Source organism: Rhincodon typus, chromosome 16 (assembly GCF_021869965.1).
Source record: "Rhincodon typus isolate 14 chromosome 16, sRhiTyp1.1, whole genome shotgun sequence".
In the NCBI taxonomy this organism is placed as follows: Eukaryota; Metazoa; Chordata; class Chondrichthyes; order Orectolobiformes; family Rhincodontidae; genus Rhincodon; species Rhincodon typus.
Window position 1 is genome coordinate 52,599,849 of NC_063347.1, and position 19,333 is coordinate 52,619,181.

The window sequence follows — 19,333 nt, forward strand, 5'->3', positions numbered from 1 at the left end:
TGCAGCAGGTAATTAAGAAGGCAAATGGAATATTGTCCTTCATTGCTAGAGGGGTGGAGTTTAAAAACAGGGAGCTGATGCTGCAGTTGTATAGGGCGCTGGTGAGACCACGCCTGGAGTACTGTGTGTAGTTTTGGCCTCCTTACTTGAGAAAGGATGTACTGGCACTGGAGGGGGTGCAGAGGAGGTTCACTAAGTTGATCCCAGAGTTGAGAGGGTTGGCTTATGAGGAGAAATGGAGTAGACTGGGACTATACTCATTAAAATTTGGAAAAATGAGGGGGAATCTTATAGAAATACATAAAATAATGAAGGGAATAGATAAGAAAGAAGCAGTGATGTTGTTTCCACTGGCAAGTGAAACTCGAATTGGGGACACAGCCTCAAAATAGGGAGGAGCAGATTTAGGACTGAGTTGATGAGGAACTTCTTCACCCAAAAGGTTGTGAATCTGTGGAACTCCCCACCCAGTGATGCAGTTGAGGCTACCTCGTTGAATGTTTTTAAGGCAAAGATAGATTTTGATACAGTGAATGGTGAGCAGGTGGGCAAGTGGAGCTGAGTCCACAAAAAGATCTGTCATGATCTTTATCGAATGTCGAAGCAGGTTCGACGGGCCAGATGGCCTACTCCTGCTCCTATTTGTTATGTTCTTATTTAGTTACTCACCATAGAATCTCCAACATACTGAGTAGCCATAGTATTTAGATGTCCAGTCTAGTTCAGTTTCTGGTCAACAGTAACCACCCACCCCAACCATGATATTGATGATAGGGAGTTCAGTGATGGTAATTCCATCCAGTATTGATGATTGGTACTTAGACTGTTTTTGACAATGGTTTATGGCTGGCACTTGTATAGTCTGAGAATTAGGGCTGATGTTAGGAAGCACTTCTACATACAAAGGGTAGCAGAGGTTTGAAATGCTCTTTCACAAACAGTGGTTGATGCTAGATCAGTTATTAATTTTAAATCTGAAGTAGATTAATTTTCTTTTGTCCAAATATTAATGGATATTGGCCAAAGGCAGATATATGGAGTTAGACCACAGGTCAGCCATGGTCTTATTAAATGGCAGAACAGGCTTGAGGGGCTGAATGGCCTACTCCTGTTCCTATTTATGGCAGGAATATTGTTTGCCACATACCAGTGAAGGAACATCATGTTTAAGTAGTCTATTTGAATAAGTAATGTATGCTGTGGATAAATGAGAATGGTGGAAGTACTCTGATTTCTGGAAGGCATTTGACAAAGTACAAAGATTATTGTGGAAAAATAAGAGCTCATGGTGAGGTAGTATAGTGACATGGATAGAAGATTGGCTGACTAACAGGAAGTAGAGAGTAGCAGTAAAATGGGTCTTTGGGTCTTTTTCAGGTTAGCAGGATTTAACAAGTGGTGTGCTGGGACGTCAGCATTTTACAATTTATATACATGACTTGGATGAAGGGACCAAAGATATAGTTGCCAATTTGCTGAAGACACAACAATAGGTAGGAAAATAAGCAGTGAAGAGGACATCAGGATGCTTGGAAGGATATAGATAGGTTCAGTGATTGGGCAAAAATCTGGCAAATGGTGTATCATGTGGGAAAATGTTAAATTGTATATTTTTCCAGGAAGAATAAAAAGGAAGCATATTCTCACGTGACAGGCTGATTAAGAAGCAAAGAGCTCATAGGATCCAGGACAATTTGGCAAACTGGATTCAAAGTTGGCTTAGTGGCTTGAAGCAGAGGGTGATGTTGAAGGGTCTTTTGTGACTGGAAGTCTGCGTCCAGTGGCACACCACAGGGTTCGGTGCTGGGTCCTTTGCTGTTTGTAGTGAACACAAATGATCTAGACACGAATGTAGGAGGTTTGATCAGTAGGTTTGCAGATCACATGAAAATGGGTCATCTGGTAAATAGTGAGGAGGAAAGCCTTAGATTACAGAATGACATAGATGTACTGATCAGTTGGGTTGAACAGTGGCAAATGGGAGTTTAATTCTGAAAAGTGGTTCATTTTGGGAGGACTAACAAGGCAAGTGAGCACACATAGAATAGTAGGACCCTAGAAAATACAGAGAATCAGGGGGACCTTGATGTGCAGGTTCGTTGATCCTTGAAGGCATCAGGACTGATTGATAAGATAGTGAGGAAGACATACAAGATATTTGCTTTTATTGGTCAAAGAACTGAATACATGAGGAACGAGGTTATGGTGGAGGAGCTGTTAGTTAGGCGGCAGATGGAATGGTGTGTGCAGTTATAGTCACTACAGTATAGGATAGATGTCATTACATTGGAGAGGATGTGGAGGAGGTTCACCAGCAAGTTGCCTAGTTTGGAGTGATTCAACTATGAAGAGAAACCAGACAGGCTGAGGCTGTTTTCCTTAGAATAGAGAAGTCTAAGGGCTGGCCTGAGAGAAGTGTACAAAATTTTGAGGGGTACAAGTTGAGGAAACATCTTCCCTCAATAGAGGCATCAATAATAAGGAGCAGCCTGGGCTTAGAATAACTTGATGACAGACACAGACATGATGGGTCAAAAGGCCGTTCCTTGTATTGTAAAAACTTGATTCTATGACTTTAAGACTCGCTATGACTCTATCATCTAAATGTTGAGAAATTGCAGAGCCCTGAAATGCAGAGGGATGTGTATGTCCTAGAGCATGAAATACAAAAGGCTAATATGCAGTTACAGCAAGCAAGTAGGAAAACCAGTAGAATGTTATGCATTATGAGGGAAAGTGAATACAAAAGTAGAGACATTACACTTCATTTATACAGATCATCAGTGAGACCACGTGTGTACAGTAGTGGTCACTTTATTTAAGAAAGAATGTAAGTGCATTGGAAACAGTTCAGAGAAGGTTTACCAGACTAATACCTGGGATGGCGGTTTGTCTTAGGAGGAAAAGTTGGATAGGCTTGTATCTGAAGTTTAAGAGACTAAAAGGCAACTTGATTGAAACATAAGATCGTGAGGGGTCTTGCCAGGGTAGATTAGAGAGGATGTTTCTTTTTATGGGAGAATCCAGAATTGGGGTCACTAGTTAAAAATTAGGGGTACCCATTTAAACCAGAGATGAAATGAAATTCCTTCTCTCAGAGGATCATGAGTCTTTGGAACTCCCTTTTTGAAAATGTGATGGAAGCAAAACATTTAAGCATTTTCAAGTCAGAGATGGATAGATACTTCTTAAGCAAGGGGGTTAAAGGTTATCAGAGGGAGATGGAAATGTGTATTTAAGCTTACAATCAAATCAGTTGCGATCTTATTAAATGTTGGAGCAGGCCAAAAGTTGTACTTCTGTCTCTTGTTCATGTGTTGCTGAATATAGGCAGTGATTACTTCAGTCTCTGTGATTCTGCAAATGGTGCTGAACATTGTGCAAACATCATTGAACATCCCCAATCCTGACCTTATAAAGTAGGGGAGATCACTGATGAAACAGTTGAAGATGGTTTGAGCCAAGAACAAGGTACAGAGGAAGTCCTATTTTATGGTGGTTACTCTCTTTGGCTCCCCACATCTACCTAGTTTCTACTTGGTTTGTTCCTTTGTTTCCATCTCTTTACAGTACAGGGAAAAACCATTCCCAGTTGTGAAAGGATCAAGAATGAGAGGGCACAGAGTTAGAATAAATGCCAAAAGTAGCAAAAGTGACACAAGAGAAAACACAGCAAGTGTTTAAGGTCTGGTATACACTACCTGAGAGTTTGTTGGAGACAGGTTTGTTGCTGCTCTTAATATTAATGACCCATATTGCATATAACAGACAATATTTGTAACTACTTGCGAACAACAAGTGTTTCCATGTTACAAGGACATTTCTCTAATTGTTTAGTGAATAATTCATTGGTGAATATTGAAAGGAGGCAAAACCCTGCATAACTGAATCTCAATGTCATCTCAATGCAAAATACTGTCAATGTTGGAAATCTGAAATACAAACAGAGAATGCTGTAGAAACTCAGCAAGCCTGGCAACATAGTAGAATGATGAACAGAGTTAACATTTAGAGTCAGATATGGCTCTTCTCAAGGGACCCATGGAAAACCATCAGGGCCCATGATTTTCTCCTTGGCCCTTTTACCAGTGCAGCACTCTGTACTATCTTCCAGTAGCTTCAACACACCTCCTCACTCTATATAAACACCTCTCACTTTCTATGATTTCCCCTTCTCCAACCATCCACTAACCAACTTCCATCTAAACCTCTCGGTCTCCTCTCACTTGTTCCTCTCTACTTACTGTCCTCCCTCAACTATTCATAACACCTGTATCTACCACTCTTTCCCCAATTACCATCACCTCCCTCAGTAGCTCCTGTCTTCTCCACTGAATTCTTATGACTACTATTGGTCAACTTGATCAGTATTCAAATACTGCAAATTCAACATCTGCAGATTCCCTCTCATCTTCACTACACATTAATCTGAATTGTTTCTTCACTATTCATTGATTTATTCTTACCCAACTATTCAAGTTTCTGAAACCATTCTCAGCTGAGAAGTCTGCCAAACCTACTCCAAAACTGGCACAAAACAAACACTTCCCCACAAAGATCATTGTTCAGCAGAAGTCCTATTCATGAGGTAGTGTGAGAATACTCATGAGAAAAATCCTGCTTTGTATCATGTTGGTTCCATTTACTAATACTACACTATCTCTTTCCCTTTAGTCTATGCTTTGGTTTTCCACTTGCCATTCCTTACAGATAGTTTGGGCTTTAAAATATGTTTCTCATGTTTGGGTGATGAACCTAATTGTGACATAAGTTGCTAACCTGGCCTGTTCTTTTAAGGCTACTAGGCCAAACATGCAAAGTTAATAATAGCTTCGAAGGCTGTAATTGCGAATAAATATCAGGTTCATTTTCTGTCTTTATAATGATTGTCTTATGACCTCTGCAGTGCGCTGTTTGCACTTTAGCATCAGAGTCATATAGCAAGGAAACAGTCCCTTCAGTCCAATTCGTCCATACCAACCAAATTTCTGAAACTAAAACAGTCCCACCTGCCTACATTTGGCCTATATCCCTTTAAACCGTACCTATTCATGTACTTATCCAAATGTTGCAACTGTATCTGCATACTCCGCTTTGTCTGGCAGTTCATTCCACATACAAACCACCTCTGTGTGAAAATACTACCCCTCACATCCCTTTTAAATCTTTCGCCTCTTGCCTTAAAAATATGCCCCCTCATTTTGAACACATCCACCCTAGGGAAAAGACCTTTGCTATTCACCTTATCTATGCCCCTCATGATTTTATAAATCTCTATAAGGTCACTCCTCAACCTCCTAGCTCCAGTGAAAAAAATCCCAGCCTATCCAGTCCCTCCTAATAACTCAAACACTCCAGTCGCAGCAACATCCTGGCAATTTTTTTCTGGTCCCTCTCCATGTGCTGCATAGTGGATTAATCTTTATCAAGTTGTGTCACTTTAAGACAAAATCTAATTGTCAATAATATAGAATTCCTACAGTGCAGATAGAGGCTATTTGGCCCATCAAGTCTGCACTGACCCCCTGAAGAGCATCGTGTCCAGACCCAGATCCCCTCCTGATCCCCATAACCTGCATTTACCATGGCTAACCACCTAGCCTGTAAATTTCTGAACTGTGGGAGGAAACCAGACCACCAGATAGAAACCAACACAGACATGGGGAGGATATGCAATCTCCAAACAGACAGTCACCTAAGGCTGGAATCAAACCCAGGTCCCTGGCCCTGAGAGGCTGCAGTGCTAACCACTGAACCACTGTGCTGCCAAAAATCTGTCTGTTTTAGCCTTGTTTCAACTGTATGAACTTAAAACTAAACACTCCAGATGGGACTTGAACTTGCAATCCTTGGCTCAGGAGGCCAATGCCTTTATGCATTAGGCCACTGGAACTCACCACTTTTTAAAAAAAATATACATTTTATTGTTAATTACTCTTCAGGTTTTTAAATCCCAACACTTACTTGTCATCATTTTTAAAAGTGTGTTACAGACCTTCTGGTTCTGTCTCTGCAGTGTCATGTTACCTGGCTCCAGTGTTCAGGCTGGTTGGACATGATCAGGAAACCTCCATCATCAATTAATACACACAACAGATCCTACAAATCAATAATACAAGGTGGTGAAATAAATTACACGAGCATCTCTCAGACAATCAACCATTTTACTAACTACCTGTTAGGGTGAAAATCTCTGTTTAACTCAGCTCAATTTGCTATTTTTATACCCCAGTCAGTTGGCTGCTTTCCAGGGTGTGAAGACTTGTAGCATTAACAGAAAACAGGGTCTTTAATATCATTATTGACACTGACCAGAAAATATTTAATAACTGCTTCTAACAGTGATACAAGACTGCAACTGAAACTGATATAGGTGGAAATATGGGGGAGAAGATAAGTAAGTTTGTGGATGACATAAAGATTGGCCGGGTGGTTGACAGGGAGGAGGAAGATGTTATATTACAGAAGGATATAAACGGATTAGTCTGATGGGCAGATCAAAGGCAGATGGAATTTAACCCTGATAAATGGTGGGACAGGCCACTAGGTGGCTCAGTGGTCAGCACTGCTGCCTCCTAATGCCAGGTTTGATTCCACCCTTGGACAACTGCCTGTGTGGAGTTTGCACAGTTTCCCCATGTCTGCGTGGGGTTTCCTCCGGGTGATCCGGTTTCCTCCCACAGTCTAAGGATGTGCCAGTTATGTAGTTTGGCTATGCTAAATTGCCCATAGTGTGCAGGCTAGGTGGATTGCCCGTGGGAAATATAGGATTACAGGGTTAGGGGAGTGCGGTAGGTCTAGGTCCTCTTTGGAGGATTGGTATGAACTCAATGGGCTGAATGGCCTGCTTCCACACTGTAGGGGATTCTATGAAATGTGAATTATGCACTTTGGAAGAAAGAAGACAAGGTAGCCCTCAATGAATGCAAAGACACTAGCAAGTTCAGAGAACAGAGGGATCTTGGTGTGCCACGGAACCCTGAAGGCAGTCGAACAGATTAATAGGGTAGTTAAGAAAGCATATGGGATACTTGCCTTTATCAGTCGCACATTGATTATAAGAATTGGGAGGTTATGTTGGAGCTGCACTGAACTTTGATTAGGTCGCAGCTGGATTACTGCGTGCAATTCTGGTCACCACACTTATCGGAAGGACGGGATTGCACTGGAGGGGGTGCAGACGAGATTCACCAGGATGTTGTATGGAATGGAGCATTTCAGCAGTGAAGAGAGGCTGGATAAGCTAAGGTTGTTTTTGGAGTAGAGAAGGTCAAGGGGGGTCCTGACAGAGTTGTATAAGATTATGAGATGCATGGGCGAGATGAATAGAAAGCAGTTGTTTCCCTTAGCTGGAGGGTCAGTAAAAAGGGGGAATAATTTTAAAGTGAAAGGCAAAAGGTGTACAGGGGGTTTGAAGAAATACTTTTCATCCAGAGGGTGGAGGAGGTCTGAAATGCACTGCCAGGGAAGGTAGTTGAGACAGGAAAACTCACAATATTTAAGAAGTGGATGAGCACTCATAACATTCAAAGCTATGGAGCTGGCAGGAAAGAGGGACAGGTGTAGGTAGTAGGATATTTTTGGCAGTATAGACTTGATGGGCCACAAGGCCTCTTCTATACTATATGATTCTAAGCCTAACTATTTTAGCTGGATAAAATCCAAGTCCCCCTCCTTGAAGATAGTGGAGAATTTGGGACAGGTAAGGAAGAGGAAGAATCGGATGTCATCGGCGTACATGTCGATATTGATACTGTGCTTTCGGAGGATGTCACTGAGGCCATTAGGGAGATGAGAAATAAGAGGGTATGAATACGAGATCCTTGGGGGATGCTGGAGGTAACTGAGTAGGAGCAGGAAGAAAAGCCATTGCCGGTGATATTCTGGCTACAATTAGATAGAGTAAAACCAGGTGAATGCAGTTCCACCCAGCTGGACGAGTGGCATTGAAGGCCTGGTGTAGTCAAACATGCGGGTCAAGAAGAATGATAAGGGAAAGCTTATCATTGTCACAATAAATGTCATTTGCGTGTAACGGGACCTCCAGTAACAGGTGGCATTAGTGAGGGAGGGTGCTGAGCAAGGCACAGTCAAATGGAACCTACCTGGAGAAAAGGGTGTCTTTTGGGGGGAGGAGATCTCATGGGAGATGAGTTAGACAGACAAAGGATTTCCTCAACTAGATGTGAAGCATTGGATTAGTTCCATGAAAATATTGGTTTAATCTTAATTCCCCTTCATGTTTGCAATGACTTAATGCCAACAGAAGAAAGAACCCATGCTTCATCATTTTAGGGCCATCTGAGTGCTTCAGATGTCATGTTACATGTACATAGTTTTGATAACATCCATTTCAATGCTTTGGCAACTGAGGGATTCAGGTATAAAGAAAGGCTGGATAGGCTGGGACGTTTTCCACTGGAGCATAGACGATTGAGAGGTGACTTTATAGAGGTTTATAAAATCATGAGGCATATAGATAGGGTTAATGGTAGGTGTCTTTCCCCTAGGATGGGGGCATTTCAAGACTAGAGGGCATTTTATTAAGGTGAGAGGAGAGGGATTTAAAAAAGACACGAGGGACAATTTTTTACACAGGGGATCGTTTGTGTGTGGAATGAACTTCCTGAGATAGTGGTTGATGTGGGCACAGTTAATAGATTTAAAAAACACTTTAGGATAAATACACAAATAGGTAAGGTTTATAGGGATATGGGCCAGGAGCAGGCAGGTAGGACTAGTTTAGTTTTTGTATTATGTTCGGCATGGATTGGTTGGACTGGAGGGTCTGTTTCCGTGCTGTATGACTGTATGGCTGGTGCCTTGGGAAAGCTGGGCATGGTTTTGGGGGGAATAAGTTGTTCAAAAACTTTGGACACAAAGAGATGAGGCAGTAATTTCCAAAGATGGAAGGAGTCAAGTGGAGAGGGATGATGATCCCAGATGTGAAGGAGAGGGAATAACAACTGAGGAGCAAGAAATATGAACGTCAGTTAATGTGGGAACCACAAAAGGAAAGTGGGTGATCAGCAATTTTGTGGTAATAGGATTGAGGGAACATCAATAGTTCTCATGGACAACATGAGCTCAGCTCTAATATGAGGAGAAAGGAGAGAACCAGAGAAAAGTAGAAGTTCAGGAATAGTATATGATAAATTGGAGGGGGTCCAAGGATAGATCCTTAGGGGACACCAGAGGTAACGTCATGGGAACAGGAAGAAGAAAAAATAATTGTAAGTGGTTCTTTGGCTACATTTTTTTTTTGTGTGAATGAATCAATGTAGATGTTGCTGACTAGGACAACATTTATTGTGCATCCCTAAAAACACAGAGGGCAGTCAAGAGACAACTCAATTGCTGTGAATCTGGAGTCACATGTAGACCAGACCAGATTAGGATTGTAAATTTCCTTCCCTAAAATGACATTAGCAAACTAGCTGGGTTTTTGTGACAATCAGTTGTGGCTATATGGTCACCAATAGGCTAGTTTTCTTTTTTAAATTTTATTAAATTTAAATGTCACCATCTGCCACGGTGGGATCCGAACCCAAGGCCCCACAACATTAGCTGGGGTTCTGGATTACTCATCCATTTACGTTACCTCTGTGGAACCAGGTGTGAACAATCCCACCCAGTTGGAACGAGGAGGAGAGGCACTGGAGTATCTATTGTGGTTAGACTGGTAAAATCTATACACAAGAAATCCCAAGCTTGCTTTATATGATCCTCAAATAATATCTCCACACACAGTCTCTGAGAGTCATTGTAAGATTTAGCAGCTGAGTTTTCCTTCCCTGTTGTGGGCACTGAGGCCAACTGAAATCACCCGTGGCACAGTCAGCTAATTGCGAATAGAGTAGAGACGTGAACCTCAGATACTGTGTTCTTAAATATCATGTGTCCTCCGATACTCCCTTGCACTATGCTAACTGTATTCCCAGCTTCAATGACTGTACCAATACTTTACTGCCAGATCCTCCTCATACCCACCTCACTGTTCACATCACAGTCCATCTCGCAGTCGGAAGACGGCATACACTAAGCAAAACAAATACAAGAGAGAGTCAGTGTATTCCTCTGACTGTATTTACATGGCATGTGTCTGTGGTCTCTAACACAGTATGTTCCAATGCACCTGGAAACTAACAGCTTTACCTGTCACATTCACAAATCCTGGCTGATGAATCTGACCCAAATCATGCTGACATGACAAACAATGTATAGGGGGAACAGAAATATCAGTTAATTGGTTGCAGGGACACAAGGCTCTCACAGAATCCAATAACAGTGCGAGAATCAGTATAATGATTGTCATTGACACATACACTGTCCAGTAACAGGGCAGAGGTCAGTATAAGGACCTCACATCTTATCATCAAAACTCAGACCAATAAATTCAAAATACAAATGCACATAGATATATCCCCCAACGATGTTTGGATCAATATGATTCTGTTGTAGGTACAGGCTGTGCCTCTTTAATCAGGCAGTCTTAATGGTGGGCCTTTGCTGGACCAAATGATTTACCAAACCACGAAAGGTCATGTGTCATGGTCTGCTCTGTGTTCAGTGGTTGCCAGTGTACACTCCTGGGGGCGTGACCAGTTACAAAGGCAAGAAGCCTCAAGAGGTTCTCCTCCACATCCTCTCTATCACTGACACTGCCTATCAGTTTACATCAGCATGGAATGATGTTTATTCTTCTTGAAATTGGAACTGGGAATACATTTACGCAACATTCTCTATGTTATCTGAACTTTGAACATTGATCTTATTTACAGATTCTGAAAATCAGTCAGACTTACTGCAGGTTCTTCTGTAAAGGGTACTGGACCACAGAGGGGACCAGATCAGAAAGTGCTGGATTAGTGAGGTGTAACCTGTAATCCAAAAATTGGGCTCATAATCTGGAGGCATAAGTAAAATTTCATTCTGGCAACTGGGGAGTTTAATTTTAATTTATTAAACAAATCTCCAATAAAAAGCTGGTAACAGTAATTGTGATCAGGAAATTATGATTAAAAAAAAAAATAGGATGTGGACCAACATTTATTGCCCATTCCTAATTGCCCTGGGTGGAGGTCCAACTAATGGGAGGAAGGGACTTCAGAGATATCCCCATCCTCAACAATGGGGGTGCTCAACACATTAGTGCTCAAGTCAAGGCTGAAACAATACCCAGTTCCCTGAAAGAACTAAAATCACATACATATGTACATTCTAACACACAGACATTCACCCCCATGACACACACATTCAAACATCTCCAAAGTAATGCATGCAGCTAGATATTCATATATGCACATTTAGGAGTGGACAATGAATGCTCATCTTGCCAGCCCATATCCCATGAATAAATACAAAAAGTGCACCTACTTTCCAAAACACAGACACATACATGCACCTCAACAGCACATAGACATCTACCCGAAAAATTAGATGCACAGATAAATTCACACATGCATGAAACACAGGCACAATGTGGTTGACACCTCACTTTCCTCTGAAGTGGCCAAAAATGCCACATAGTTGTATGAAACCAATAAGGCAGGGTATGCGCAGAAGAACCATTGCTTACACACATGCAAACACACACGGTTTGATAGCAGAATAGGCTGCCAGCTGAAGGAGAAAACTATATCTCAACACAGAGCCTAATAAATACAACATGCACAGAATATAATGTATTGTGATTGACATGCAATGGCTAGCAAGTCAATCAGTTATATCAAACTGATAGCAGAACAAGGTGTCAGCGTAAGGATGTCAATAACACACACACCTTATTCTATATCATATCTGATGTCTCTGAACTACTGGTGATGTGCTGCTCTGGCTAGGTTAGTCGGTCCCACACAAATATTTACTGAGCCTTATGTTATTACCTTGCGTGGCTCCATCTGGTCTCTGTTAGTCTGGTTACTGGCTAGAATTTTAAATTTTGACACCCAGGCTTCATAGTCCAGCTTCACTCCAACCACTGAAAAACCATACCAAGTAGAGGAATAATGAATTAGGCACTCGGCGCTGCCAAATTGGAAATGCTGGAGGGAACATAACTGGATTGTAAGTGGATGAGTTGGTGTATGGAACAGATTGTCCTACCTGCAGGTTTCAGGGATTTTCCGTAGATGCGAAGGTCCACAGCAGCGCTCACTAGAATCCCGATACTGTTGTTCATTAGGTCCATGTCAATCATACTATTTGCTGAGGATCAATGAGAATACAAAGTTAGAACTTGTTCATGTTGTAATTTAACTTGATAGCATCAGCTCAGAAAACAGAAACATACTTTGCAAATGTACTAGCAACTCATACATTAACCACAAAAAAAATTAACAAATCCAAATGTGCATAAAGAGAATTAAGATGCCTTGGGTCCTGAAATACTGCCATTTTTAAGAATGAAATAACATACACATTTAAAGGAGATTTGATGACAACTCATGACACAGACAGACACACATCCACATGCATCTACATCACATGCAAACACACATCTGCATCATATACAGAAACACGTCCATATCAACCATACAGAAGCCAAAGTCCAGCTGCACAAGACTGGAGCAGAAAGAGAATAAGAACAGTAATGGTAGAAGTTTCAGTAATGAGGGCAACAGATAGGCATTTCTGTGGCCTGAGAAATATCTCCTGGATGATGTGCTGTCTCCCTGGGGCCATTGTCAAGGATATCGTTGAATGATTGTGGGGCATTCTGAAGGCAGAGGGCAAACAGTCAGAGATTGTGGTTCACATTGGGCCAAATACAGAATCAGAAAGGGGATGAGGTCATTAATGAGGATTGAGGGAGCTAGGGAGCAGATTAAAAAGAAGGATCTCAAAGACTTTAATCTCTGGATCATTTCTGAATATGGTGGATGTATAGAAGATGTTTCAAATAGGAGAGACTGGGAGAGGGAACAGCGTCAGAGCAAAGGGTCGACCTTTTAGAACGGAGATGAGGAGGAATTTATTGAGCCGGAGAGTGGCTAATCTGTGGAATTCAATGCTTCAGAGGGCTGCGGAGGCTAAGTCATTGAGTGCATTTAAGAAAGAGATTGATAGGTTCTTGATTGGTAAGGTGATCAGGGGTTAATGGGAGAAGGCAAGAAAATGGGGTTGAGAAACATATTGGCCATTATGGAATGACAAAGCAGACTCAATGGACCAAATGGCCTAATTCTGCTCCTATGATTTATGGTCTTATAGAGTAGATAAGGGAACCAGTGGATGTGGTATATTTTGATTTTCGAAATCTTTGAAAGAAGATCTAACTTGCTGATGGTACAAGAACTATGGGATACAGAATTAAGGCCAAGAGATGTCTGGTGATGTTGGTAAGACCCTTTTCATGCAGTAATTTATAATTACCTAGACCTTGTTGCCCACAGGGGTGATGGAAACAGAAACAATCAATGATTTTAAAGGAAAATTGGATGGATACAGGAAGTAAACATGCACAGCTAATACAGTATGGAGCTGAAGGAACACCAGGTCAGGCAGCATCAGATGAGCAGGGGAGTCGACGTTTCGGCTGAAGTGCTTCAGGGTGGAGAAGATCACCAGTGGGTTGCAGTGGGAGAGAGATCCACTGAGGTCTTTCCAGAGGGACGAGGATAACTTCTTCAAGGAGGGCATCCCTAGAAGAGGCTTTGCAGTGGGGTTTTAAGTCACTCGAGATAGCAAGAACTGCAGATGCTGGAGTCAGGGTCAATACAGAATGGAACTGGAGGAACACAGCAGGTCAGGCAGCATCAGAGGAGCAGGAGAATCGATGTTTCAGGCCTAGACCCTTCATTCAGGTCCTGATGAAGGGTTTAGGCCCGAAACATCGACTCTCCTGCTCCTCTGATGCTGCCTGACCTGCTATGTTCCTCAAACCTGCAGAGCTACAAGAACTAGATTCCATTATGGCAAGCTGGTATAGAAACGATGGGCCAAGTGGCCTCCTTCTAGGATTAGGATTAGGACCAGGACCAGGATCCAGTATTAAGTGTTTGCAGTCAGTCCATGTTGGATCATCAATGCATATTTTCCATCTTGTTGGACCCTCTTTTGAGGTGATCAATCAGGGCCTACTGGTACCTATCTCATGATGTTACACTGAAAACCTGTGAAAACTTCCATTTATGCATTAACAATGAGACAATATTGAAGCCTCTGAACATGTCTTGCTGAGACTCTAAGGAGACAGTTACTCATTTGACAGATTGAAAGCCCAAGGAACCATCTTTTGACCTGATTTTACCAGGACTGACACAGACCATCTATCTGTATTTTATCTGAGTCCTCTGTGACTATTAACGTGTCAGGCTAAGGTATTGAGGGGCCTTTAATTACCCTGACATACTGAGACTTGGTCGTATCTCCAACTGGATGACATACTGCATGGAACACAATTGACAAGAATGTGAATCTCAGTGTGTTGAACCCTCCAGTCAGTCATTGTGTTTGAGTAGCTTCAAGGATAGCATTTGCAGATAACTAACATGAGATGTGCTTTGTTTAGAACACACTCCAAATACACAGGATACATACGTTCCCTATACGGTACATGGAAAAGGAAACCACCGTTATCCAGACTTCTCCTGTAATAGCTTGCACTGAAGGGCTCGGGGTCTTCATTCCAATCTTCTGCTGCCCTGTAAATACATATTGATCACTAAGCAGTCAACATCTAATAAGGGCAATATCCTTACCATCTCCACCCTCTCTTGAAACATGTTTCACAGGCAATTTGTGGATATTAAATCATTCACCAACTGGAAATCTGTGATTTGGAAATCTCTGTTAATAGTCCTGGAATAGCTGATCAAAGGCTAACTCTAAAAATTTCAATGGTAATGAAGCCTTGAATCCTCAAGCAGCATTCAAACAAAGTAGCTCATGTAGAACATTAATTTCGAAAACATTTAGTGGATTAAGACAGAATATTTGGAATAGGTGTTACAGTTGACCGTCCAGCATTGGAAGTGACAACAGCAAACCCAGCCCTGTTTACTCAGCAAGGTTCTCTTTATTAACATCTCAGTATAGACTCGTCAAGCAACAGTCTGATATAGTCATACTCATGCTATCATACTTTACAGATAATGTCCCAGACACCAACATCGCCATCCCTGGGTATCCTTGTCCCACTGGCAGGATATATCCACCAAAGGTACAGGCACAGTGGGATACACTCAGGAGGGAGTTCCTCTGGGAGTCCTCAACATTAACTCAAGATCCAATAAGGTCTCATGGGATCAGGTCAGGTATGGACAAGGAAACCTACTCATTACTACTTACCATATACTTTCCCTCAACAAGAGGAAACAGAGTAAAAAAAGCACAGAATGTACTCTCGGTGATGCTTGAATATTCATCATCAGAAGTGCTCTGGTAACACCCCTATTGATCAAGGAATTATCTGCTACACTGGATCTGTGGCAGATGGTGAGAGAATTAAGTGGGAAAATCCTACTTTGCCTCATCTTCACAAATCAACCTGTCTGAGATGCATCTATCCAAGACAGCATTGGTGGTATTGATCACTGCACAGTCCCATCTACACATTAAGCATACCGTCCATCAGGTAATGTGGTACTAACATTTTGCTAAATCAGATAGATTTTGAACAGATTTCGCAACTCATGACATGCTGTGGGCCATAATAACAATCCCTCTAGACTGCGTGGCTGTACATGCAGCCGTTCTGATATTCTGTGCACGGTGATTGTGTTGGCACACCGAATGCAGCATTGATTTATGGTTCTAGAAGAGGACCATGCAGCCAATATGATCCTTTTAACCATAGAACCCCTACAGTGCAGAAAGATTCTGGGCACTCAATTCTGCCCATTGAGTCTGCACCAAGCCTCCAAAGAACATTCCACCCAGACCCAACCCCAACCCCAACCCTATCCTAGTAACCCTGCACTTAGCATGGCCAATCCACCTAACCTGCACATCTTTGGATGTGGGAAGGAACTGGAGCACCCAGAGAAAACCCACGTAGACAGTCGTCTAAGGCTAGAATCAAACCCAGGTCCCTGGCGCTGTGAGGCAGCAGTGTTAACAACTGAGCCACCTACTCAGTCTCCTGTTTCTGCATTTTCCCCCATATCTTTTGATCACTTTAGACAAAAAAAGCTATGTCCAACAGCTTCTTGAAGTCATGTAATGTTTTGGACTCAACTGCTTTCTGTGGCAGAGAATTCTACAGGCTCACCACTCTTTGGGTGAGGAAATTTCTCCTAATCTTATTTGTAAATGGCCAACCCTGTATCCTTAGACTGTGAACCTGTGGTTTTGGACTCCCTGATTATCTGGAGCATTATTCCCCCATTACCCTGCCAAATCCTGTTAGAGTTTTATAGGTTTCTCAGATCTTCCCTTATTTTTCTAAACTCCATGAATATAGTTCTAACGAATCCAGTTGCTCCTCATATGTCAGTCCTGCCATCCCAAGAATCAGTTTCGTAAATCTTCGCTGCACTCCCTGTATAGCCAGAGCACCCTTCTTCAGATAAGGAGACCAAAACTACACACAGTACTCCAGATATGGTCTTGCCAAGGCCCTGTATAACTGCAGCAAGACATCCCTGCTCCAACAGCAGCAGGATTATATGGGCGATGGCTAAGTGGTATTATCGCTGGACTGTTAATCTAGAGACCCAGATAACCTGGGGACCCGGGTTTGAATCCCATCATGGTAAATGGTAGAATTTAAATTTAATAAATATCTAGAATTAAGAATCTAATGATGACTATGATATTCAACCCACAATCTCCAACCACATGGCCATATCTCCCACTCAACCAGTACCATTAAGTCAGGGCATCAACCCTAGTTCAATGGAGTGTGCAGGAGGGCAGACCAGGACAGCACCAGGCATACCTAAAAATGAAGTGTCAACCTCGTGATGCTGCCAAAAAGGCCTACTGGCATGCAGAGAGAACACAGAACAATACAGCACAGGAACACTTTGGCCCTTCAAGCCTGCACTGACACATTTTGCCCTTCCATACTAGAACTGTCTTCACTTACAGAATCTGTATCCCTTTATTCCCTGCCTATTCATGTATTTGTCCAGGCGCTTCTTGAATGCTGTTACTGTGTCTGCTTCCACTCCCTCTGGCAGCGCGTTCCAAGCACTCACTGCCCTTGATGTGGAAAACCTTGCCTCGCACATCTCTCTTCAACTCACCCCTCCCCCCCCACTGAACCTGTGTGCCCTAGTAATTGACCCCTCCATCTTGGGGACAAGCCTCATACTTTCCTCTCTGTCCATGATAGTCACAATCTTATAAACTTCTATCAGGTCGCTCCTCAACCTCCTGTGTTCCAGTGAAAACGAATCCAGTCTATTTAAGATAACACAGTGTAGAGCTGGATGAACACAGCAGGCCAAGCAGCATCAGAGGAGCAGGAAAGCTGACGTTTTGGGTCTAGGCTGTGTTCATCCAGCTCTACATCGTGTTATCTCAGATTCTCCAGCATCTGCAGTTCCTACTGTCTCCAGTCTATTCAACCTTTCTTCATAGCTAAAATCCTCCATACCAGGCAACATCCTGGGCAAACCTTTTCTATGCCCTCTCCAAAGCATCCACATCCTTCTGGTAGTGTGGTGACCAGAACTCATAGAAGAAGAATCATCACAATGTAGAAACAGGCCCTTTGGCCCAACAAGTCCACACCGACCCTCACAGCATCTCACCCAGACCCATCCCCCTATAACCCACCTAATCTACACTATGGGCAATTTAGCATGGCCAATCTACCCAGCCTGCACATCTTTGGACTGTGGGAGGAAACTGGAGCACTTGGAGGAAACCCACGCAGACACGGGGAGAATGCGCAAACTCCACACAGACAGTCACCCGAGGCTGGAATCTAACCCGGGTCCCTGGTGCTGTGAGGCAGCAGTGCTAACCACTGAGCCACCATGCCGCCCTATGCCTGTATGCAATATTTGAAGTGTGGCCTAACTAAAATTCTATGAAGCTTTAGCATAACTTGCCTATCCTTGTAATTAATGCCCTTTCTGATGAAGGTGAATATGCCATCGGCCTTTTTTTACTACCTTATCTACCTGTGCTATCACCTTCAATGATCTGTGGACCTGCACACCCAGATCCCTCTGCATATCAATACTCCTAAGGGTTCTGCCATTCATTGTATAATTTCCACCTGTACTTGACCTTCCAAAATGCATCACCTCACATTTATTCAGATTAAATTCCACCTGCCTTTTTCTGCACATGCCTCCAACTGATCTATATCCTGCTGAATCCTCTCACAATCCTCCTCATTATCCGCTACTCCATCAATCTCTTTGTATTGTCAGCAAACTTGCTAATTGGATCAGCCATGATTTCCTTCAAATCATTTACATAGGTCATAAACAGCAGAGGTCCTAGCACTGACGCCGGGGGATCACCACTAGTCACAACTCTCCATTCCAAAAAGCAGAGCAGCAAGTGATAGACAAAGCTATGTCAGATTTAAGCTCTGCAGTCCTGCTAATCCAACTATGAATGGGAAATTAAGCAAATAACAGGAGGAGGAGGCTTCACGAATACAAGTCAATTACCACCCAATCAGTGTAACCTTCATCATCAGCAAAGTGACAGAAAGTGGTCATTGACAGCACTATCAAGCAGCACTTTTTCAGTAATAACCTGCTCACTGACATCTAGTTTGGGTTCCATCAGGGCCACCCAGCCCTGACTTCACTAAAACATGGACAAAAGAGGTGAAATCCACAGGTGTGGTGAGAGTGACTGCCCCTGACATCAAGGTCACATTTGATTGAGTATGGCATCAAAGATCCAATATCCCTTGAACAAATGCAAAAAGAAATGAAGAGGAACATTACACTGTTCAATGGATGATGGGGTCAAGGAAGTGAACAAGTGAACACAACTTTATCGAAACTAGCACTTATGCCTATGTCATCCCTTTGCTCCAGAATTCCAAAATTAACTCCACTTTCCTTTTCCATCTATCAGCGATCTTTTAAATGATGTAATGTTGACTGCATCAATATATTGCCAAAGCAAAGCATTCTACATTCAAACAGTAATTAATATGAAAATATTTTTAACCTTCTCTCCTCACTCTCTTACAGTTAGAAATTGAACAGACGGAGCGCTGAATCTCCAAGCCAGGGTGGGGTGCTTTAAATCAAAGAACATGTAACTTCAAGACACAGTATAACTTGGAGGGACAGTGTGCTGTAACCCTGAGGGGACGGTGTGTTGTAACTCTGAGGGGGCAGTAACATTTTCAAGGGGAGTATGCTATAACCTAATAGCATTGTGAGTCAACCCACAGCAGGAGGACTGC

General features: G+C 42.5%; 1 protein-coding gene across 1 annotated transcript in view; it reads right to left on the reverse strand.

The window, feature by feature from the left end:
- The window catches only part of cacna2d2a (calcium channel, voltage-dependent, alpha 2/delta subunit 2a), a 668,643-nt gene that overhangs the window by 30,764 nt on the left and 618,546 nt on the right, over nucleotides 1–19,333 (reverse strand). Inside the window, exons 27-31 of the mRNA XM_048606749.1 lie at nucleotides 14,542–14,645; nucleotides 12,106–12,207; nucleotides 11,886–11,980; nucleotides 9,991–10,038; nucleotides 6,028–6,099 (exon numbers count right to left, since the gene is read on the reverse strand). Of these exons, the coding sequence (XP_048462706.1) occupies nucleotides 6,028–6,099; nucleotides 9,991–10,038; nucleotides 11,886–11,980; nucleotides 12,106–12,207; nucleotides 14,542–14,645 (421 nt within the window). The remainder of the gene's footprint in view (nucleotides 1–6,027; nucleotides 6,100–9,990; nucleotides 10,039–11,885; nucleotides 11,981–12,105; nucleotides 12,208–14,541; nucleotides 14,646–19,333) is intronic.